At 38.8% G+C, this 25,425-nt stretch overlaps 1 protein-coding gene across 6 annotated transcripts in view; it reads right to left on the bottom strand.

Moving 5' to 3' along the window:
• Positions 1-217: 217 nt before the first annotated feature.
• The window catches only part of stard13a (StAR-related lipid transfer (START) domain containing 13a), a 49,085-nt gene continuing 23,877 nt past the window's right edge, over positions 218-25,425 (bottom strand). For 3 of the 6 annotated variants that reach the window (XM_052567447.1, XM_052567448.1, XM_052567445.1), the window contains 13 exons: positions 12,804-12,875; positions 11,517-11,598; positions 9,122-9,185; positions 6,215-7,545; positions 5,897-6,067; positions 5,354-5,513; positions 4,494-4,692; positions 4,195-4,408; positions 3,425-3,539; positions 2,973-3,233; positions 2,342-2,559; positions 1,568-1,744; positions 218-1,250 (listed from right to left, as the gene is read on the bottom strand). In XM_052567447.1, the coding sequence (XP_052423407.1) occupies positions 1,133-1,250; positions 1,568-1,744; positions 2,342-2,559; positions 2,973-3,233; positions 3,425-3,539; positions 4,195-4,408; positions 4,494-4,692; positions 5,354-5,513; positions 5,897-6,067; positions 6,215-7,545; positions 9,122-9,185; positions 11,517-11,598; positions 12,804-12,875 (3,182 nt within the window). In that variant the 3' untranslated portion in view covers positions 218-1,132. Of the gene's footprint in view, positions 1,251-1,567; positions 1,745-2,341; positions 2,560-2,972; positions 3,234-3,424; positions 3,540-4,194; positions 4,409-4,493; positions 4,693-5,353; positions 5,514-5,896; positions 6,068-6,214; positions 7,546-9,121; positions 9,186-11,516; positions 11,599-12,803; positions 12,876-13,471; positions 13,963-18,323; positions 18,502-23,675; positions 24,046-25,425 lie in introns of those variants that run through there. The other 3 variants (XM_052567444.1, XM_052567446.1, XM_052567450.1) reach the window with 3 other exon arrangements.

The following is a 25,425-nucleotide window of genomic DNA, read 5'->3' as shown; positions in this document are numbered from 1 at the left end:
TCTACACATTTACACACAAACACACACAAATGTACAGCTTTGTGAATAGAGTAGACATGCTTCTCAGAAGCAGTGAAATGAATTCATGTCCTAGACATTGTAGAGTGTGACACAGCAACATAAAACATTGACAATAATAATAATTATTAATAACAATGCTTTTTATATATATATATATATATATATATATATATATATATATATATATATATATATATATATATATTTTTTTTTTTACTATATTGTTTGATTTTAATCTTAAGTAATTCATTTTGCATTGTTAGAGGAGCAAAATACTGTACCATTTAGCATGAGAATACATTATTGCTTACCTGGGACAATGAAATGAAGGAATATTGTAATGATAAACAAAAAAATTTCTTAAAACAGAATTTTGAAATGATATGGGCTTGTAAATACTTCACATCAATACGTCACCAGGGTACAACCTTAGGTTAAAAATACAGTCACTGTAACATTAGCTTCATTCGGATGAGGATTAAACACCTAAATACAAAGATTTAAATAATGCAGACAATAACATACCTATAGCTGGTTTGAGAATGCAGTACATTAGCTTGAAGTGCTCGGGAAAATGAAACCAGACCTGCTGTTTTTAGATTAGCGTGAGGTGGCTTGTCATTCACATCTGTTTGTTGTAAGCGAAGCTCTAAAGGTGCTAGTTAAAGCTGTCTGCTGCGGTAAAGACTGGACAACAGGAAGCAGCGTTACGACTTTTTACAGGCATTGCTTCATAGCTACGGTGGAGTCTGTCTCTGTCACTTTCTCTATTCATTTTTTCTCGTCTCACATATATTGCCCCAAAACACACAACAAAAGCCATTTCAAAAGTGGCAGTTTTGAACAGCTGCATAAACTGACATGAAATAATCTGACTTCAGTGCCCTATAAGGGGTAAAACACTCAAAATGAATCCCAATGATCCACAGGCTACTGAACCAACAGGACATGGCAGTTTGTTGTAGGTAAGGGGCTAGAAACAATAAACACTTTCCATTTTCCTCTCTCTTGAATCCCTCCTTCTCCTCTCCAAAGTTAGTTTTCTGTGACCATCTGTCCTGACGTTGAGCTACCTCCCAGTTTCCTCGTGCCTGACTCCATGTAGCCACGTTCAGATTTTGGTTTCAGGGCCTTCAGGATCCAGAGACTGGAAGGAGTTGCGGATGCGGGCCGCCTCGCTAGCACAGAGATGGCCGAAAGCTTTGTTGTACCACTCTGGAGACTTTCCTCTGGAACGACAATCAAATATACAGCATTTAGTGAACCATTAAGGGTTATCCCTTACAAAACCAAAATATATGGTTATATAAGTACATATTTGAGTACATATTGCACATAGATGTTCCCATATAAATGTGAATGAACGTACAGACATATATACACACTAGGATGGCCATATGCGCCGTTCATATGGGACTCGGTTTGGGCAGGATTTTAATATTGCCTAAAACATCCAAAGCAGTTTGACCAATAACATGCAGGTATTGTATATAGTCAAACATTTGAACAGTAGTGCATACTTAAGAGTTGCCTTTAATGCACTTACTTCAGATCAGCTCTGCATATATGTGTGAGTCTGGACTTCCCAGAGCCACACGGTTCTAGCAGATACTGGGATTCCAGAATTATTCCTCTCACTCCGGCCAGCCGCGGGCTTTCCTCATGATCGATTGACACCGACACCAGCACACACACACCTTTTGGCATATCCGTCCTCCACGTCCTAAACAGAACAAGATCACCACCAATATAAATCCCAGCAAACACTTGTAGTGCATCTGCCATCCTCTACACAGAAACAAAAGATGTAAATGTCAGTCTGCCAAGTGCATTTTTGATTAATTTTCAAATAACATGCAATATTCCAGCCGAATGTTTTCATTCGACCAGATTACTGTTTGCACCTCACAGCTGCGTATTTGTTAAGTGGTGTTTAACTGTTGTCTTACATTGATATTTTGGGCATGACCTGGGTGGTCTAATTTGCTTAGCTGAAAGCATTTTATCTTGAACTAACAGAGTTAGTGTGCTCAGAGCACTTGGTGAGTGTCTTTCAGTAATACTCCATGAATGCCCAGCTGTTCAGCAGGGATATGAGCGACCTTTTTATGACCTTGGTGTTCAGAGGACCATAAGAACTGTTTGATGCACAAAAGGCCCTTGTTACAGATGCTCAAATGAAGCACATGTTTTTCTTACAGCCATAATGGTGTAATCACTTCATTTGGATATTTGCTAATGGCATCAAACATGTGCTATCCAGGGCACACGGATCGAACAGTAAACAGTGCACACAATCAGATCATGTTGTTGTACTCACCTGAGCACCACGAAGTCTCTGTTGGGGTGAGGGGCCATACTGTTCAGCTCATACTGGTACACCTCCGTCTGCTTGTCCAGACTTTCCAGAACCTTCCACTGTAGCAGGTTACTGTCCCACAGGTGGCGCTCTCGCAGGATCCGGTTTAGCACCACAGATGGAGGAGCCTCCACCTCTACAGACACACGCCAGCGTCTCAACGGGGTCCCGTCTCCCACCTGTGAGAGACAACAGACTTTCCTCAAACTTTTATACAGTTATAGGCTTTTGGTCTTTTATTGGAAAGGGCAGTCGAAGTGGACTGGAAATTGGAGGAGGGAAATAACACGAGCCGGATTTGAACTTAGGTTTTCGATAAATGTGACCTCGCACTCACCAAACCATGTCTCCATTGATATTTTTAATAATCGCGTTATTTCCCCAAACTCATTTGCTTATACTTTTACATTCACTTTTTCTACATTCACTGAATGTAAAATCAAGATTTCATAAATTAAAAAGAACAAAATAAACAAATTTTATACAAATAATAAATATATTAAAAAAAATTCTATATAACTAATACTGGTATTAATTATAAAGTAAATATTTAAACCATATAACTCCATATAACATTACCTATAATCATTACCTTTTTGAATGATATCTCTGTATTGTCAATATTTGTTCCGGTCACCCAGCCCTTGGTCTTGTCTTTGGTCTCTTTCATCAGATTCTGTATCAAGCTCTCCAGATAAGAGCTACACGTGCTTTCCTCTTCCTCTTCTTCTTCTTCTTCTTCTTCTTCCTCATCCAGTTGTGGCTGTTTTTTACAGAGCTCGTCTAAAGAGGGCGCCAGCAGCTCAGCTTCTATGTATGAGTTCCTGGACTGAGAGACCATCTCCTGGGGAATCTGCAAAAACCACATGAAATATATAGTGTTATACAGACATTTTTTTTTTCCAGAAAGAACAGCATTAAAGAAAATTAATAATATTAATAATAATCGGCTGAAACTTTTGTACTTGTTTTGCACATAATATTATGTAAGCAACCACAATTTCTCAATGCACACACATCTAATGCCAAACATGCATCTTGTACCTCGAATAGGTGATTGCACTCAGCAATCATGTGTGCAAGCCCCTGAGTGGCCGCAAGGTTCTCATTCAGGTCCTTTTGGTCTGGCCGCCCAGTGGCATACTTCCTCTGAATAGACCTGAATGCAATAAAAGACACCATATGCATGATTTTACAAAGTTGTGTAGCTGCAAACGTATAAAACAACAAATAATCCTGTTGAATAAAACCACATATGATGGTAAGGTATGTTTTGAAGCTTGGCTGCTGGTTTGAGCTGGTCTTTAGCTGGTCATGTGCTGGTTCTAAGCAACCTGCTCCAGCTTAGGACCAGCACATGATCATCTTAAACCAGCTCAAACCAGCAGCCAAGCTTCAAAACATACCTAACCACCATATGCTGGATTTTTCAACGGGGAATCCAATGAAAACCATCTATCCCAGCACATTCTACAACTCCCTTCAGGCCATTCTGGGTAGGTTTAAGCTAAACTACCCATCTCTTTCAAACTACCCCTCACTTTTTTCCACACCTCCTTCTGTGTCTGGCCCTCAGGCCAGGTGTCTGCTCAGTGTCGAGTAATGTTCCCTAATGATCACAATGATGTTGGAGTAGTCTGTATGTTGAGTTAATAAAACACTTCACACCTTCTCACGACCCCTCAAGGCCTTGGAGACCTAATGACAAAGCACACATATCATCCTATAGCTCCTATACGATAATGAAACACTCGTTTCAGCCTTTCTAAGTAGATCACACATGTTTGGAATGTGCAAACATGGAACTCCATTACCGAGGCGACAAAGTATCATTCTTCATGATGTTGAGGTGGAAGAGAGAAGGAGCGAGGCACACCGCCAGGTTCATTGGGGTCATCTGGTTCTCCTCAACAGAGGAAGTCACGTCATTTAGGAAGCACAGCAGCGTCTGCAGGACCTCACGGTTTTCATCGGCCATCAACATGATAGCTGCCTGCACAGCCTGTAAGCGCTGTTCTTTAGGGACATCTGAGTAGACAGAGGGTGTGTTAGCTATCTGTACTGTAAGAATATCTGTGCAGAAAAACTCCTAACAGACAGGAAGTGCTCTTACACTGGTATATGTGGAGGAAGGTCTCGCCCATTTTGCTCGTGAGGAGAGGCTCAGGCAAGTCTCTGAAGAACTGTTTGACCATGTCTGCCACATCATACGCTGACTGATCCTCATAGTTCACACTTTCTGGGGAAGTTTCACACATTTGCCGCAGAGCCTGAATACGAGACTTTACCCCGGATTTACGGAAAAGTCCCACCTGAAAGACAAGGAGAAAAGCAAATATGATTTGTATCTTTTTTACATAAAATTGCGATTCTAGGGCGTTTAGATGGGTAACCCGGATGCATAAAAGTGCAAAAATGCTTCCCTTGAAGATTTCACTTGCGTTCAAGTTGGTCACACATACTGAAATACTGTGTGAGTTCCTTTCATGCATCACAACAATATTGACAATAGACCTTTTTTTGTACATTCAATTTTGTTAACGTAACAACAGCTTTACTGGACCAAGTCTGAACCCATGGCTCAAGTCCCGCTTTCTATTTAAGTTTATGGGTTTTTTTAAGCCTTTTTTATTTTTTATCTCCTAGACCAAATTGAATGTCTAATCACTAAGAAAAGAAACATCACTTTACTCTACAAGCCACAGAATCTGAGGTATCATTCATAACCGCAACTCAAACATTTGTCTAAAACATAACCCTAAAAGTGAGCAATAGTAATAATAAGGATTCAAGTACCATTAAAACGAAATGAAGCACATACATACATAGACATCAACATACAGGGAAGAAAAACAAACACTTAAGAGTTTGTGTGGCTTATCTGTCTTTAATGAGTTTGGAATAACTTTGACTCTGACCTAACTTAGAACGAACCTTATAATCAGTCTTGCAAATGTGAATGAAACTTTGTACCTGGTCTAAACACTGGCTCCTTAAAAAGCGCAGGGCGAGCTGTAAGCTTATGGGCAAAGGGTGTCCGTATCGCTGGACATGGACAATCAGAGGAACACCGAATACAGTCTTATCCTTGTAGTCTGGTCCCTTCATTCTCTTCATAAATTTTGGCACTGACCTAAGAACATATACATACAGTATTAAAAAGAGATCAGTTCATGCCCATAAAGCAACTGTACTTTATGAATAAGAATCTTGAAGAAGGAATGTGAATGATAGAGTGGACAGTTTGAAGACAGAACTGTGATGTGGATGGCAGGAGGAGATTTTAACACAAGTGAAAACTGAGGAGACGGTTTGATCAGTGTGTCATTGAAATTGACAAGAAATCCCCCAATCACAACCCACACGGACTTTCCATGACTAATTCATCTTATTGCTTCGATATGTAAGTATATACCATTCAAAAGTACACATTTATAATATAAGAAAATATTTATATTGCAAATAAAGGCCATTCTTTCAAACTTTCTATTAATCTAATAATCAAATGTAACTCACCAAGTCCACCCATGCTTGTTGGACATGGAGTATTTCTCCATGATAGCAGTGAGACGCAATAAAGAGAACTTCTGCAACAAGCTAAGCTGGCCCACTGATTGGCTGGATATCTGTAGCGAAATTCCTGATTGGCTGAGGAGGTTGGACATCCTGAAGCTGGGCCATCTAAGGCTAGAAATACAACAACACATGACTATTCATGATAATCTAAATATGAAAAGATCATTTAATGAAAATTCAAGTTAGCAGAAAGACATTATAAGATTATTTTAGTCTCACTAATTAGTCCCTCTCAGCATATCCATCCTGAAGTCTCACCGTGGTCGTGTCAGAGAAGCCCCCACCCCCGAGTCCCTCCTCTCTCTGGTGCTGGAGGTGTCCGTTTCATTTAACGAAACCCCATCCTTGTTGATGTGGTTCGGTGTGGTCAACCCCTCAATTACAGAAGTCCCCTCATAGTCTAGTGTGATCTGGCTGGAAGACTGGCCATCAATAATGCTCTGGTCCTGCCCCCTGCCGCCATCCCCCTCCCCCTCACTCTCGGGCAACACATTTTTGGACCAGTGGTCCACGATCTGCTGCAGACCATTAACATGCTGCAGAATGTCATCCAAATGTGGGAATATATCTTCCTTCTCAAGGTCCAATAAGTCCCCGGTGCTCGCGTACAGGTGTGAGCCCGGTACGTTATCGTACACACTGATCCTGCTGCCTCGCGGGCAGCAGCGCGTCACGTGCCGGAGTTCCCTTCCTCCAACTTTCCTGCACTTGAAGTTCTGGGGCTCTGAATCCAGAAGCTTCCAGTTTCCACGTTCCTTACTGGCTGTCGTCAGACTCTCGATCGACAGCGCTTTAGGGAAGGTACCAGGTTTGTGATCTTTTGGGATGTGCACCAATAGCTCGTCATAGGAGCGGAATTCATTTTTGCGGCTCTGCTCGACCGGTCTCCTTCTTTGGGGAGCGCCGGCGAGAACATCGATGTCCTCTAGGTAGACACCTGCACGTTTACCAGGAGGATACAACTTTGAGACACGCCCCTTCATGTTTGGTGTGCTTTCGGCACTCCCACTGGTTTCTGATTGGCTGCTAACCTCACTGCTGGCCAGCGAATTTAGGCAGTTGTTAGCAGGTGGCATGTTTTCAGCATTTAGAGGCCCGGCGTTTAAAATCTGAACACATCGTAGAGTCTTTAGCACCTCTGGCTCGCTTTGCAGAACTGGGCTGCTGATAACCAAAGAGCGCCGCTCCGAACGAACCATCGATGGTCCCCATGTCCGGCCCAGCGTTTCCATTCTCCTCAGGAAGTCTTTGGCGCGTGTGCGTCCACGTCGCCTGCTCTTGGCAGGAAGTGAACCGTAATGAGGCAGCTCTCTGGGCAAGTTGAGTGTGGTGAGCGAGGCAGAGTCAGGCATGGCGGCCAAAGAGTCTTCGCTGGGCAGGGAACAGATCTCCGGCTCGCTGAGGTCTGTCAGAATGCTCTCACTGCTCACGGTGGTCCGCAGGTCCTCACCCACCTCAGAGGGGCTCCGCTCCTCCGCTGTACCCAGGAGGTAATCGATGTCTTGCAGACGTGACCAGCGCCGACTCTTCCACTCAAATGTCCATCTATTACTGATGGCCAACAGGTCCTCCTCATCAGAGTCCTCACTCTGCATGCACCAAAAATGGGTTACAATTAGTTTGACATCATTTAGGGGTTGCTTCAGCTTCTAAACCAAAGGCATATATAATATAGTCCTTCTTTTGCAGTGTAAATAAAACTGACTAATTAATAATTCTCAATCAGGTGGACGATAAAATGGGCGAATGATCATTTGACTAGTGCCAGTATGCAACCACGCAGCAACACAGTGGTTTAATCTAAAAATCCAGTTTTTGAATGATCTGTCTTTCTCTATTATATATATATATATATATATATTCATGAAAATCAGCATTTTTGTGTGCGTGTGTGATTAATGATGATGGGATATTAAGACTTCTTTGTGTAGATCTTAACAGTATGTTTTATAGTTAGTAAAGCCCAGACACTTGAGCTCACACAGCCAGCACAGGAAAGAGCTGTAACAGGCTCTGACACCGTCTTAATATTGTATAAACCTTCACAACCCATTTCCTATTTAAAATAACACAGACCTCATGCGTTTACATTGGGTAACAGTGATGATGTCAAAAGAGGCTCATGGTATTTGAAAAATGTCAGGAGATTATTTCAAAAAACATCCCCTAAGTCATACTAGCTGGTTTGGGGAATTCTCAAATATCATCCAAACAAGAAGACTTGAACATAACAAGTATCAAATCACCCTCAGGCTGTGTTAAAGACAGCAGGACCCAGACACCCCTTTCACATGCCTGAGACGTCAGTAAAAGCGTCAGAAATGACCTACTGAATGAGATCCACAGCTTACAATCATAATTAGGCTGAAATACGACCCCCGAGTAAACAGTCAATTGTCTCGACAGAAGATTAAACTGACGCTTCTATGATGAAAGCCAATTCCAATGACTGTGCTTTTTAGATAATCTGCTTTGTTTAAGCAGTTCATATGCCAAATAATCCATTTTAAAAACACAGACAGATTTACTAGACAGATTTTTATACTTAAAAAATAAATAAATGCACTATAAATAAGAGCCATTGTAATAACAGTAAAAATATTATAATTGTATAGATTATTTAGTAGATCAGATAATTTCATTTTGCATTTCAATAAATGTGGCTCTTGTGAAGATATTTTTTCAGAATTGAAACATTTATTTTGCATAAAGACACCATTAGAATGCTTGCATCATTTCATCATTTTCATGACAATGAAGGACATTTTCTCCAAAATTCTCATTACTGAAATGTGTAATAAATGGGTTTTTAAAAAATACAGTGTAATACAAGTAATGACATCTTTTTCTGATTAAATTCTGCTCAACTTAAAATCATCATATACCTTACTTTTAAAAAGTCAGTAAAAATAAAAATAGCAAGAGATAGCAATAATTAATTAATGAATACACTAGTATTATTCAGCAAGTGAAAGTATAGACATTTCTAATATTACAAAAAAATGCTGTTCTTTTAATTTTCTATTCATCACAAAATCCTGAAACAGATATTTATATACTATACTGCACACACACACACACACACACACACACACACACACACAGTGTATTTCTTGAAACTTTTCAAAAGATGTTTTGAAGAAAAAAAAAATGACAGCCACTTACTTTCTTCTTGGGGAGGCTCACGTCCAGTTTCATGGAGGCACACTTGTTCAGAGTGTTGAGTCGACTGGAAGAGAGAAGGCACGGTCACTGGTGCATCCGTCACTCTCATCTCCACCACAAAGAAACCATACAGCCACAGAGAGAGAGAGACGATCCACTGTACATCCTACACTCGTCTAACCTCTGTTTGCCTCTCTATGTGCAGGTATAGATTTCAAGAAACTCTCACTATCTATGTCCTGATTGGCTGATGGAAAGAGTGACGGGACGGCTTGGCAGACATAGGTTCTAATCTCTTTCAAGACATGGCTATGAATGAATGAGACCCTGACGGGACTGCAGAAGGAAAAACAGAGGGATAAAGAGAGAGAGAAAGAGAGAGAGAGAGTGGGCAACCCACCTTCTCGTCCACCTCCTCTTTGATCTAACCCTTCAGTGCCCTTTAACGTTCTCATCTGACTGATCTTCACCCCTGAAGAGTTTTTCTCCACCCCTTTTTACACACACACACACACACACACACACACATTTTACTCTACAAGAGACTGCAAACCCCTCACTCTATGTCCATTCCAGACACAAACAAGCTATTATTTCACCTATAAAACCAGACCTGTTGTTTTTCACACGTTAAAATGTTCCGTTGTGACATCAGTGTGGTTAATCAGCTGTTTGTCGACACAATTTTTCAATCGAGATTCTCTAATTAAACATCCCGGGCCCAGATGGCCTCATAAATGTATATAAATATCATGTCTGTGGCGTGATAATGAAACGCCATTATCATGCCAGAAGACAGCGTCCTTAAGAGCAGTGTGTGTATTCTCTGACTGTGAAGCTGTCAGACCTCACTAACGCTGTCATTAGAGGCATTAGACAACCTGCTAGAAACCCTCAGCGCCTCAAACCCCAGGCCTTGTTTCACACAAACACACACAACCATCTGTTAGTAGCCTATACTGGCAGCCCCAAACCCCCCTCAGGCCTTTGAGAGAGACATCAGAGCAGACTCCACGGGGGCTGCATTATGGATCAAAGTGATGGGGAAGGGGACAGACTTTATGGAGGACATGGGTCAGACAGCAACAGAGGTGGGGTCGCCACTTGGCCAGCGCCACTGAGTTTTCTCGTACTTGTACATGCACCATGGGGGGCAAAAATATGGTTTGGTCTGGTTTTGTACTGGTCCTAAAAAGAACTGCTGAAGTTTCTGAAAGACATTTGTAATTTTTTTAAGTTTTTATAGTATAAATATTATTCACATAAATCACATAATTAAAACATAAAAAATAAAATAAAATAAAATAAAATAAAATAAAACAAAACATAACAAAACAAAATAAAATAAAATAAAACTTTAAAGAAAAGTAAATAAAATAAAATATTTTCTCATATGATTTTTGGAGAAATGGTGTACAGTTTTTATGGATTTTATAAATAAAGATGAATACTGCCTAACAACAAATAATAGTAGTATTAATAAAAGAAAACAACTACAACAAATAAATAAATAAAATAAATGGAATAATTTGAAATAAATAAATTACTAATAATAATCCCAAACACAAAATAATATTAAGACCCTTTACAAATGGATACAAATAGCCTCTCTCTCATTTGTTCACGTTCTGTTGTAACAAAAAGCTCATGAGGGGAAAAAAAGTACAGATATGTAGTCCAAATAAATAAATAAACACTTTTTTTCTGATTAAAATCTTCACAACTTAAAATCATCATATACTGTAAATTACTTTTAAAAAGCTTGGGGTCAGTAAAACAAAACAGAAATTGATGAATTAATTATTTATTTAATTAATACTTTACTTTTATTCATTATTCTAATATTACAAAAGGTATCTATTTAGAAAAATGCTGTTCCTTTTAAATACCTAACAACAAATAATGGTAGTATTAATGAAAGAAAACAAAATAAATAATTGAATAAATTGAAAAATGAATTACTAATAATGCTCGCAGGCACAAAATAATATAAAGACTCAAAATAGATGGATACAAATAGCCTCTCTCTCGTAAATAAATACTTTTTTCTCTGAAAAATGACAACAAATTGACATGGCATTGTGAAGATGCTACTTCAGTGGCATAGAGAGCTATTGCATCAATCTGACATATGCAAAATAACACTAGCGAAATTAAATACAAAAGTAAATAGGAAAAATCGGATTTCATGTTGTCCTTAATGTTTTCATATGGTGCAGCATTGTGCATTATAAATAAACAGATCTACATGGTACAATGATTGACATTAAGGCTGTGATTCTCACAGCTGTCGTTTTAAGTAAAGACGGTGTATCAAGTTCCATCCTGCAGACTGCAAGACCCTCAATCTAAAGAATCTCAAGATATCGAGATAATCCTAATCTAGGAAACTCACCGGCAAAGAGGCTCCACAAGGTCTTTGTCGAGAAAGTCATGGTCCCTCTTGACGGAAGATATTTCAATGGGAAACTGGGAATCTGTAGGCAAAGACAGAAAACAGATCATTTCTCTATCCTGTTCAAAAAGTTGTTTAAAGTCACCAATATATTCAGAGTGAGCGATCACTAAAGTTCCCATACCGATCAAGTGCATGTTATTTGTTGTTATTTTCATACAAAGACATTTAAAGCAAATCAAAAACACGTGTTAAAATGGAAAGCGATTAATACAAAACAGAGATAACTGGATGAATCTCTTTCAGTTGGTCTATCCAAACATTTGCGGAGGTTCTGCAGAGGATCACACAGACCCACAGCAGCTGTGGTGTAACTCTTATAAATCAAACGCAATCTCTGGCAGACGCTCCTCTCCCTCACTGATTACATTACACACAGCAGACTGGCTCTGAAACTGAACCAGAGGTTATCGCACAACTCCCTCCATTCGACTCAAACAAATGCAAATAATTAGCAAAAAGAAGGAAAAATTCATTAATAAAGATGTGCACTAGTTGTTTTCCATTCCATTGGAATCTGGGAGTTCTCGATTTATGTCATAATGGCATAATGACCTCACAAGGCCAAACTGAGCTTTTATGATTTTCTCATGAGAGCCAAGCTCTGACTTGACACGGAATTAAATATAGAATTGTTGACATTCTATCACTCATTGACGTAAAGTATCATAAGGAGGAGTCAGGGGAACAGAGACAGAGAGCAGCAGAGAGAATAGTAGTATCCTCTTAACCCCTCGGCTGGCCTGGGCGGAAGAGCGAGGCAAAGGCCTGTATTTTCCCGGCAGTGATAATGAAGACTTTTTCCCATGACCTCTTCCTCCCTTTGGATTGAAACTCTAGCCTGCAAATAACTCGCCGCGGCCCGAAAATGACTAGAAAAGATAAAGAGAGGGAGGAAAAAAATGTGCTGACAAATGGAGCACACAGCTGTGTAAATGCGTTTTTTATTCCATTTGTCTGAAATGGAAAATCAAGAATAATTCAGCTGGTCACTGCTTGGCTTCGGTCCGCCCAGCTGAGGTGGGATGGGATGGGATGGGTGTGATCTCTAGCTCAAAGCAACAGTCAGCTCTCTTCTCTCTCTCATCCTGCCGCATTCCTGATTTTTTACCGTCACTTAAGCTCACAGCTGCAGCCACACTGCAGACATTTGTTGAGGCCAAAGAATCAAAGAGCCATTCTTTGATGTCCGCGTGTATGTTTATAGATATGAAGCCCATTTCTTACCCTCATAAAGTTGGGCATACTGTGGGAATCCCGCTGCCCTCAGCCAGTCACATGCTTCCTTTGCCTCGATTTCTGAAAACAAACAATGACATGATTCTCCAGCAGTTTATTGATCACATCATGTTCAAATATATTTTTAAAAATTCTTACTAGCTACTGGCCTCAATACAGCTAATATATAGAGAGAATAGATAAATACTGATTATTGTTATTAATATAGTTACATATATTACATGTATTGCAATAATGCATATGCAATATGATGTATTTAATGACACTAAAATTGTGTGTGAACAGACATACATATAATTATTAAAAGACATTAAAGAAAGAAAATGAAGAATGGGATTTCTTATGTCTGTGGGGGTTGTTTGTCTCTTTTTCCGTTTTGTCTGGATCCTTTCACACCACATTTCATTGAGAAAGATCCACAAGAGATAAGCCATCATAAAAGCGGACGGGTCAGGAAGTGACCTCACCACAATCTGACAATTATATCCTTTTCTTACAGGTTTCTCCACATACTTGTGCTAAATTACACATTGGCTGAGCAGAAACCACTCACAGTCTGCAGAAATCTCCTTCTGAACACAACACTGAACATTTAACGCTGCTACATACAGCGCTCTCAAACTAATATGAAGAAAAACAATAACAATGGTTCTTACACTTATTGGTCGTTCTCATCACTTCATCTTTAAGAAGAAACACGTGTGTCCCTCAGATCTGAACATCCCTTTTCCTCCAAGCTCTAGCTGTCCAGTTGTGTCCACAGCTGCCTGCTCCTCTGCCCTGTGCCTCTCTTCTGTCCTCTCTCGCTTGCTCTAGTGTAGAACATCCTCCCTCTGACTGATGTGCTCATCTTTAGGTCTGCCTTCATCCTGTTCCTCAAGTCTCCCTTTTTGAGCAAACCCCATAACACCCTAACAACTAGGTTTTTACACAAATTTCACAATTCTAATAAGAATCTGACTCACGAGCTTTCGATTCAGTTTGATTCCATTCAATTCAAAATCGTTTATTATGGATATAGTTCAGGTACAGCACATGGCAAATTTTCTCAAGGAAAACAAATCTCTCAACTAATGCTGTAAAATATAAATGAGAGTCATTTGGTACTACATTACTATAAAATTGATGGTTAAAATTGACTGATTTGTATACAAACGCTCAAATTAAACTCAGTTAATACAGGATTTCTGTAAGTTGTATTTCTTGACTTCGGAGGTTTATTCATGTTTATTTCATGCCACAATTGGTATTAAAGCGGAGGAGATGATCAGCTCACGCACACTTTGCTTTCCTTGAGGCAACTACAATATATGGTTTATAATTATACTTAATTAAAATCGTGAAATGATGTTTTTCACCGAACCCTACTGTTATAACTGCATTGCAACCCTTTAAAGACACAGCACACCTTTGCATTCATATAGAAACAACCTGGAAAATACCCACAACATTCTAGCAACACATGGGCAATAAGCAAACACAACTCACACTTTCTTCAAAACATCTTTATACTGTAGATAGTGGAGAGAGACAAGAAAGTATTGGAAGAGAGAGGAATGAATGGACTCACATTCATGATTTATTCAAGGAGAACAAAAACTAGGCACAAAATCTATTTTGAAACATGTGGATGTGTCATCAAATACATTTGTAGAAAACAATATATTGATGCCTAAATCCCTTTCTAGTGTTTTTTTATTATTATTCTTTTTTTGCTTCCGATCTGACATCGTCATTCCTCAGTTTGGCCCATTCCTGGCAGCAGGACAGGAATTCCTCACACTTTGGTCTCCAGCACAATCCGCAGTGATTAGCTCTCCCCTGAGGGGTGTAAATTACAGATTTACAATAATACCACTGACAAACACCAAGTCCAAGACAGAAAGACGCAAATTCCCTTCACAGCACACTCATGTGTCATATAAATGTCATTTCCTCTGCTCCTCTAAAGTATGCACTAAAGGGACACATTATGGAAAGGACTGTTCTTGCCCACGTAAAGTAACACATCAACTACTACTGAACAACTCATAACACAGGTGTATAAAAATTGCATCTTTACCATTTGATGCATCTCGAATGAAAGTCACACATATGAATTCCTTGTATGTTACCGCTAAAAAACTGTTCAATACCAGTTTTGCATGTTTAGCGACAGCGTTTAGAAACACACTCACACATTGAAACTATTAAAGAAAGACACGATGGGGCCTTTTTACAGTGCAAACACTGCTATCAAGAAACAGCGCTCAGTGGGGGCAGCCAAGCATGCTGTCACAGGAAGGAAAAGCCCCCCGTGTCACCGTTGTGGATGTTTGTTCTGTTTTAATGGTTTGTTTGTTTGTTTCATTGACAGAGTTTGGGCTTTCGGATCGCACAAGGAATCGACTATCAAACGAAAGCTTCATGCAAGCGATGGAGGAATTTAAAGTGTAATGCTATGTTAATTATGGGCAGTAAACATTACATTACATGGGTTTTTGTGTTGTCTTAAACATCTACTGAACTGCGATTAAAAAAAAGTTTTCATAATGCTGATTAAAGTTTTCTATACATGTCCCTTGAAATATTTTGAAAAAAAAAAAAAAAAATCAGTCAACATACACTATGGAAAAAAATTAATCATAAATAAATGTATAATATCTTGCATCTCCAAAACTGACTGACCGGAATCATCAATCCTTCATATTTGCCTGCACTTGCCTTCTGTTGTACACTAAAATATAGTGTAAAATATAGCCACAATGTATTGTTCGCTCCAGGGTCACAAATATTAAGTAGCGCAACTGTTTTCAGCATTGATGAGAAATTTTCTTGAGAAGCAAATCACCATATTAAAATGATTTCTGTTGGATAATTTCACTCTAAAGCCTGGAATAATGGCTGATAAAAATTCAGCTTTGCCATCACAGGAATAAGTTACATTTTTAAAACACATTAACATAAAAAAAAAGAGTTATTTTAAATGGTAATATTTCTCAACAAACTACTGTGTTTAAGTCTATTTTTGATCAAATGATAAGAGCTTAAGTGAGCATAAGAGTTCTTTCGAAGACGTGTGCATGTAAATGTATGTCCAATTGTAGAGGTAAAATATGCATTTTATTTTGATTTGAAACATTTACATTAAAAACATGAAGATTTGTTAATATTTATTTACAATTGGTTAACCTCAACTTCCTGCTCGCCTTCAATATAAAAAACAACAACAAAAAATAAATAAAAAACCCTTGCACTTTTCTCAGATCAGTACTACAACAACATCTAATGAAGCCCTCAGATGGAGCCCAACCACTGGGCTTGTTTTGCAGAACATTAAAGAGACTCTGGGACCTTCTAAAGCTCAGAGGGGATTCTGGGTAGGCCTGAATCCAAGGCATGGGAATAAAGAACTGCTGTGAAGTCATGAGTTTAATTAACATATTCCGCTAATATCTAATGTCCCCCGCCAACAACCAAAGGACCAAACCAACAAAAAGGGTCCCCAAAACAATAAACCTCAACATAACCTAAAGCAAAGCAGCATGCAGAACATGAGTCAGCCAAAGTCACACATTCAACACAAACAATTTGATAAATGTCACGCAAACACACTCTGCATAGCGTTACGCAGCTATGGCATCTAATCTCAGCAGTCAGGACACGCAGCCCCTCATGATCCAGGCATTCCTGATCACCTCGACGTGACAACAGGCAGTGCGCCATGAGAGAGAGCAGCAGGCACAGATGCCACGCAGAGCCTGGATGCCACGCGGCATGGGGCACAATCAAAGGCATTCTTGTTTTGATTGAGCAGGCAAGACCTCTGATTATATAAGAACACAGCTCCTGTGTCCTTAACAGTCAACTCTGCCCACAAATGACTCTCTCAGGTTTTTACATTCTTTCAGTTTTTTTCCTGCTTTAAAAGTCAAAAAAGGAAACTCAGAGCCAAGAATGAGAACATGACCTGTTTTGTTGTGTTTTCTTCCCCAATGTGCTCTTTATAACCAGGTTTCTGTCTTTGTTTGATTACGTCATTTGTTTCAGGTTTGTCCGGTTAATTATCCTCATTTGCTCCAATGTATTAGTTGTGCTCTGTTCTCTGTTTGTCATCCAGTTCATGTCCCAATGTGTGCAATGTGTACCCGTGTGTGGAATTACTAAAGACTGTTTGCATTCATCTTCATCTTCTCTGCGTTTATCTCACCATAGCGTGACAGTATTTTCTTTTGAAAGTAAGTAAAAAACCATGTTGCCAAATTGTATTGAATTGAAAATGAAAAGGTGAAAACTGGAAGGGTGGGTGGGGGTAAGGAGGGTGACCAATGTGACATTTGTAACAATACCATAATTCTGTAGTTGATACTTGACTAGTGGCATATTCAAATGTGGATAAATCAACTCATCAGTTAAGGCTTGCAGAGTTTAATGTCAAAATCGTTCATTCCTGTTGTGTGTCCTCAATATGGGAACCTGCCTGAGCTTCGAGTCTGAGGAGGAGGTGGCGGGAGAAACAACTCTTTCCAACACTTTGAATTTAGAATGCAGTATTTCTACTGCTTGCTGTCAATATTATATACAGCACCTTTAAAGAGTATTTAAAGAAACTGACAAAACAGTGGCACACACAATAAGCAAAGTGGTAGTCATCAGTCCACACTGCCTATGGAAAAACACTTACATTACTCTCTCATTAACAAATCTTTTATGGATTCATTCAATGAGCAGCTAGTTGTGCATATGCTTTGGTGTTTATGAGTGTGTATTTTAAACAGTGTGAACTTGATTCTCAGACCACCAAGGCAGTAAAACTATGATCCTTTTTGACTGTAATGCACAAACTCTCCCACAAACATTCAGCCTCTGTCTACTCTTCTCATCTATTTCTACCACAACACACACACACACACACACACACACACACATCTCTCCCATGGATTTTCTCCAGACCGTTCCTTTATTGCTCATCATGCAGATTTGCAGAGCATGGAGATTTAATACACACACTCACACACACAAATACGTATGGACCAGTGCCATTTTCCCACACATGCTAAAGTGATTTGACATCCATCCACTGGGATCATAAGGACGTTTTTTGTTTAACTAAACATGACTCTTAAATTCCTTCAGTATGGACCATGTCCTCCATACTCAAAATGGTCAGAAAAATCACAAAGTTCTTAAACATCAAATTTTATGTCTAGCCAGCAATAAGTTCAGATTTTGAGCAAATGGATACTTTTGTGTGTGATTATAAGGGGAGAAATATCAAAGACAAAGTCCATGATTAAAGCATAAAACATAAGTGGCATACAGTAAGAGCATGATTTCCTCCAAAAGAAACGAACAGCAAAACGAACACAGTAAAAAAAAAAAAAACAACTAAACAAAACAAGTTTAACCATTTTTTTAATAACATTCATTTTAAGCTTTTTTTAAATGACCAAATTGCATGCTGCATATTATACAGATAAAAATTGCCATTTATGATTCAGAGTAATTTAAAGATGAAGATTCTGGTACCTCTAGGCATCTGCAGACGGCTGTGTGTTATGGATAAGATCTTAAAACCATAGTGGAGTTTTCCTTCAAACATTCAGCATGATTTATTCTGTCCGTCTTTTAGAAGAGCCTGTTCGAGCACCGCTCCTTTTCGCCACGGAGTTCAGCTGTATGTTTCTCTTTCTCTACACTTCACCTCCTGACTGTAACGCTTATGTGCCAGTCCCTCTTCCGCCCTCCCCTCCAGTCTCTGAACAGCTGGAGTATGTACAGTCTTCAGCCCCCTGTCCCCCTCCTCACCCGTGAGCATGTGAGAAAATGAACATGTGCTGCTACCTTCAGGGCATCATCGATCATATGCACGCGCGCACACACACACACACGCAGCTGGAGATGCAACCTGTCGGAATGCCTGTTCCCAGAAAATAACAAAATTTGGTCGAGTGCTAGTAAAAATATATTTCTCTTTCTATATAATAGTATATAAAACAATATATAATTATAGTGATACAATAAAATCCAAATGTAATACATTTACATTTACAAACTACCCAACATGTGCCAACCCAAGCATATACAGAAGCATAAATTAATATTGTTTAAATGTATTTGGACAATATTTTCGATACAAAATAAATTGGAATGTTTTGAATTGATGATAATATTCTATTATAATATTGGAATTCTATTCGATTCCAAAAAAAGTTGGGACACTGTACAAATTGTGGATAAAAACAGAATGCAATGATGTGGAAGTTTAAAATCTCAATATTTTATTCAGAATACAACATAGATGACATATCAAATGTTTAAACTGAGAAAGTGTATCATTTTATGTATGTATCATGTATCACACAAATAAGTTGATTTTAAAATTCATGACATCAACACATCTCAAAAAAGTTGGGACAAGGCCATGTTTACCACTGTGTGCCCATGTTGTGATTTCCATTATAGTAGCATCAGTAGACATCTAAGGACTCGAAGATCACGGGCATCCAGTACGGTTTTCCGGCCTTAACCCTTACGCACAGAGATTGCTCCAGATTCTCTGAATCTTTGGATGATATTATGCACTGTAGATGATGATCTCTGAGAAACTCCTTTCTGATATTGCTCCCTTATTTTAGCCGCAGCATTGGGGGAATTGGTGATCCTCTGCCCATCTTGACTTCTGAGTGACACTGCCACTCTGAGAGGCTCTTTTTATACCCAATCCTGTTGCCAATTGAACTAATATGTTGCAAATTGGTCCTCCAGCTGTTTCTTATATGTACATTTAATTTTTCTGGCCTCTTATTGCTACCTGTCCCAACTTTTTTGGAATGTGCAGCTCTCATGAAATCCAAAATGAGCCAATATTTGGTATTACATTTCAAAATGTCTCACCTTCAACATTTGATATTTTATCTATATTCTATTGTGAATAAATTAAAAGTTTCTGAGATTTGTTAATTATTCCATTCCTTTTTTACTCACAATTTGTAAAGTGTCCCAACTTCTTTGGAATCAGGTTTGTACATTAAAATATATAGCTGTCTTTATATTTTAGAGATTCCTTCACAAGGGCATGATGATATTTGAGGATCCTTGGCATCAAAAAGTTTGAAAACCCACACTATAAAGAACTGTTTTATATTCTGTTATTGTCTTTTTCTCTCTTTCTTGTGCAGTCAAGCGGTGAAACAACAGGAGGAAGAATAACACTGGAGAAGAATGGTTCACAAAAGAATGACAACGGAGGAGAAAGAGAGACTGCTGTGTGTGAGAGAGAGAGATACCAGAGGGTCAAGTGTTAGCTAAGTGGCTCTGGGCACACTCCCCAGAGTCCTCACACATTCCCTTCTGGGAACAAGACGAGGCTGCACGTGTGTGTGTGTGTGTGTGTGTGTGACGGGAAGAAAGACAGCGCTGGCAGACAGAGGAATGCAGGAATCATATGGCATGATAGATTCAGCAGTCAGAACTGTAACAATAACAATTTAATAAACAGCAGGCTACTTTTCATAAAAATGCTAAAAAAATTTAGCTGCTTTTAAAATTTTATGCTTTTGTAAACATTTGTGAGCAATGCAAAATCAAAATGTTAAGATTTTCATGTCTCTATGACACTGGTATCTAGTGACTTAACTGGTCAAGGAATCTTATCTAGTAATCTTAATGGTCAGTGAAAATCACCTGTTCAACTGAATAAAACACATGAAGCAATGGGAAGAACAAGTGATGTGCCAAATCATAACACTCTGTGATTTACATGTACTGTACGATCATACCTCGTTTAAGCAATAGAGGGCAACCAAGAGCAAGGGAAAAAAATACAAAAAGCAAAGGCAAAAAAATCCAAACACCAAATGAAAAGCAAAATTCAAGGTCCTTTGAACATAAATGTATTCCTGAAGATTTACATGAAGGTGACAACAAAAACTAAAGTACGCTAACAAAAAAAGTGACTGTGCACACACACACACACACACACACACACAAAAGCAAACACTTCAGTCCTTTCTGGACTGTCTTCAGCATATCTTTAGGAAGTCCAGCTTCCATTCTGACTTTGAGTTATGATAAAATGTACACTTTAAACATTCAAGTTTTAAAATCTCCTTTGACTTACATTAATATAATGTTCAGCATTCAAAATCTATTTCAGTGATGATGTTGTACAACACAATGATGTCATAATGTCCTGGGTCCATTTTCCTCTGACTTTCTTCTTCTTTGGATCATTTTACTACAATATGCTACCTTGCAACTTATTGCAATACCTTCAGGAAATTCCATTCAAATCTAGTTCAAAGTACCACCACCCTCTCGACCACCGTATGCTATTCCAAAAAATAGCACAGATAGTTCCCGCCTTTAGTGTCTCATTGTTTTTATAAATGCTTAACTGTCTGTACAGGAGATGACTGTTGGCTGAACAGAGTCACTGGGCAACTGAAGCCCGACCCTTTACCGCTCTGACTGCTGTTGAGCAACCGCACACATGCCACAGCAGCTCATGATATGACAAACGTACATATTCAGCATCCAGGAATCCACCCTGCATACTAAAAAAAACGAGAGTAAGATAAGGATACTCATCATGACCCATTTCAAACATATCTATATAATTCTAAAAATGCTTTGCTTTTATATTCTACCGTATCTAAGAAAAGAGCCAAAAATGTATTGTGTAATAATAGTTAGGTCTAATATTTCATTATGTATTTGGTGGATTTCCTTATAAAGACACAACCTACGTGCAGTCGGGAATCTGGTATGCTTTACGTGGGTGAAGACTGCTTTTAGGTGAAAAGCATTTTTCTTTCCGATACAGAAATAATATGAAAGTACTTGGCAGGCTTGTACATACTGTAACTGTCACAGCTGTAAACCACAAATTAAATGAACAATTCACTGAAAAATGACAATTCTGCCATAGTTTAATCATAGACCTACATAGAATACAAAAGACAATATAGATCGAGAGATGACGCATATGTGCTAGCTGTTTTCGATGAATTAAAAATGAACGACTCTTTTGAGCTGTTTTTTTTTTTTATGAATACTTGAAAAAGACTGAGTCTGAAACACTGTCCTGTATTATTTACAGAATGAGCAGAGAAAGCTAATTTAACAATCAAACTAAAATATAACATGTGAATCAGAATCAAGCCGAATCAATTCAAATTGAGAACTTGTGAATAAGAAGAGAGGGTGATTGAAAACCAGAATTCAAATCAAACAGACAGAATGTGAATTGGAATCAAATCAAATAGAGAGTTTGTGAAGTGGACTTAAATCAAATTAAGAGCTAGCTGAAAAAAAATCAAGAGCTTGTAAATACAGATTCAAATCAAACAGAGAGCTTGTGAATCAGAATTGAAACTGAAATATTTTGACCACTGAAGAAAGTGCAAGAGTTAAATGGGCTCAAATTAAGATGCTCATATTTCATTCTTATGGCACTGCCTTCAGTCCACATTTGGCTCAAACCGTTTCACAGTGGCAGACCTGCTTTATCAAAGTGCTGCAGATGACAGGCACCAGGCCCAGTTTTTGATGGAATGGGGTATTCTTGGACCCGCTCACAGTACAGCTGCTAACACTTAGTCTGCATGCAGGAAAAATAAGGTCAGGTTAAGATTTGAGACACGGTCAGAGAGAATCTACCTCTCAAATGTTGAATTGTATTAAATAAGTGTCAAAATCTCCCAGTAGCCTTAGTGCACTGGGGCTCAAAATCCTTTAATAAGTGTGGAAAATAAATCATTTTAAATGAATTGTCTAGTCTCACAGATGGAGGTGAATATATCCTTCAGCATGATATGTATCCACATGCCACAGTCATGACTGGACAAGCCTGGGATTTCACCAGAGCTCCACAGCCGTCCAGAGCTCCACGAGCCGAATGACAGAATAACCGGCACGCAGTCCAAACATTCCTGCTGCCACGTGAGAGAGAGAAAGTGTGTGTGTGTGTGTGTGTACGCAAGCAGATTCCAAACAAAACTAAAGCTACCGCAATCTGCATTTCTATTGACCTCTAAAGCATTTCACTTTCAAAACATAGGAGTAGTATTATTACAAACATATTTAACAAACATATATGCTTCTCAGTAATACTTGTTAATGAGCAGACAAACCAAAACGAACCACATATAGCTAGACCTCCAAGAAAGCAAAACACTGGTGTTAACCTTTTGAAACAAATATTGCACAGTGCACACACAGACATACACTTGTCATGTGCCGTGCTATCATACGCTTGAAGTATAAAAGGGTTATTCATTAATAATGCTGTTGATTTGTGGATAATACTTTGGATTTGAACAGGCTGTTCTCTAGTGCCAGACACACAAAGTCTCTTTACATCTAGAAAACACAAGAAAACTTTGTCTTATAGCCAGTGTTACCATTGAAAACAGAGGATCGGCCCAACACGTCAGAGCTGAGAGCATTCAAGTGCTTCATATTCATGTAAACAAGATGGAAAAATAAAACAAACACATCTTTGGGAACACTTAATAACGTCTCTGAATCATGTCTGGCTTGAAGGTATCATTAAATTCACAAACGTGAAATGTATAATGTCATATGGAATCACTTTAATATCTTGTTTTCTTTTACTAGCCAGCAATGAAACTAAGCAAAGATGAAAAGGGATGATTTTCCTTTATTCCTAACAAAAAGACCCTAATAATATAACGTGAGTTTTAGAAATCTCAGATTTGTTGATATACACCAAAGTTTGCAATCAAAAGTCAATCCGATTTCAATATGAACAGCTGAGACAAAGTTACAATGCACTGCTGATACAGACAGAAATGATGCCAATAATAATGCAAAAAAAAAATGAGTCTGAAATGTTACCCAAAGCACCTCTCATACCTTGGGATATCTTTTTCAGCAGCTGTTGCCTAGCTATGATGCGAGCCAGGCGTAGTCCAGAACGCCTGCGGTGGCTGTCCAGTCTGAGGTATATATCTTGAGTCTCTGGAGTCATGCTTCCCAAACACTCACTGTCCATGGATTCATCTAAGAGGTCAGTCAACACTGAATCCATCTCTCCACTGTCCACAGGTACAAAGGCACTCATAAGCGCTTCCTCAAACATATCACTTATCCTTTCCTTAACTTTCACGCACACAGTTGAATCTGCACTGAAATACACTATATAAAGCGTGCTCCTTTTGTCATTTACTCAACACTGGCGAGTACAAAGACCCAAACACACCTAGGCATGAAGTCAGTTCTGATCTGAGTGCACATTTTCATCTGCACCACCCACTTTATGGTCATGTGACCGTGAGAGGAGCCAATAGGGTTGGGAGGGTAGAAAGCACTGTGCGGCTAACTGAACGTCAGCCAAAAACCTGCTGTGTGTTTCTCAAGTACAGTGTGTGTATGTGGATGTATCAGCCAAAGAAAAGAGAAATGAATGGTGCACCTTGGGAAAAAAACACAATCCAACATACCATAAGCTAGAAATTAAATCTTAGCGAGATATTACAGCTGTCAGAAAGAACAGCAATTTCCTCAGAGATCTCAAGACATCTGCTAAATATTTCAAATCCAAAATCGTCTAGAATATCATGCACAGCAAATAGAAAGAAACATTACAGATTGGGGTAAGCATGCACTCAAAAGTAAAGATGAAGTCAAGACACCAAAATGTTTGGCAACCAGGACCGCTGACATTTGATTGTTCTTGGGTGTTGAGGAAATATAGATCTTGGGTAGAACAATAAAAAAAAAATTAAAGGCCAATTAAATGGCCAAGCATTTCTACTGAAATGTGAAAATTCGGAGAAAAAAAATGCACATTTCTTTTGTATGCTAGCAATGTGTAGGTTTCCCTCCTTGAATGTTTGAAGCATGCATGGACAAGCCTGGAAAGATGCTGCTGAAAGCATGCTGAGGAGAATCTGACAATGACTGCCATCTGGTGTTCATGGAATGCAATTAGTTTCGAAAAAGCCATTCACAATTCACTCAGTTCAGCTAAGGACTTTCTTCAGGCTGCATAACCGCTACAGAATTCAAGACACCCACATAAGGGCTGTACCAAAATTACCTAAACATGAACTTGATCCATGAAAACAAACCCGTGTCATTATGGGCATTCACTTATAAGCTAAATCCAGCACGGGTCAAACAGAGGTGAGTTGTTCATGGTCTAAATCAGGGGGACACCGCTTACAGTAATACAACATGTTTTTATCAGTATCACAAGTCCACCAATTCTATATCCACTAAAATCAACACATCTACAAAACATTAATATATTCATCCTAATATGCGATGTTTACCCAAAGAATAAAAGGTCTGAGGGCTGGAGCAGAAATGAACCCTCGGGTTGAAAAGAGAAGAATGAGGTTAGTGGGTTGAAGGAGAGAGCGTCTGTACAGCTCTGTTAGTCCAGATTGCTTTTAAACGAACTTTTCCTGTCATTTCCTCACTTAAAGCCACAAAGGAGTCAACAGAGCCTTACCATTCATGCTATAATGGACTCCGTTTTACTAGAATTACATTATTCCACCAGGACATCCGAAGAAAGATTCTCAAGCTCAATATAGGTCACTAAAATACTATAAAAAAGGGTTTTGACAGAAATCACTCATATCCTGTCATTTATAAT

Source organism: Carassius gibelio, chromosome B10 (genome assembly GCF_023724105.1).
Source record: "Carassius gibelio isolate Cgi1373 ecotype wild population from Czech Republic chromosome B10, carGib1.2-hapl.c, whole genome shotgun sequence".
In the NCBI taxonomy this organism is placed as follows: Eukaryota; Metazoa; Chordata; class Actinopteri; order Cypriniformes; family Cyprinidae; genus Carassius; species Carassius gibelio.
Note: the sequence above shows the minus strand (reverse complement) of the source record. Positions and strands in the feature narration are given on the sequence as shown.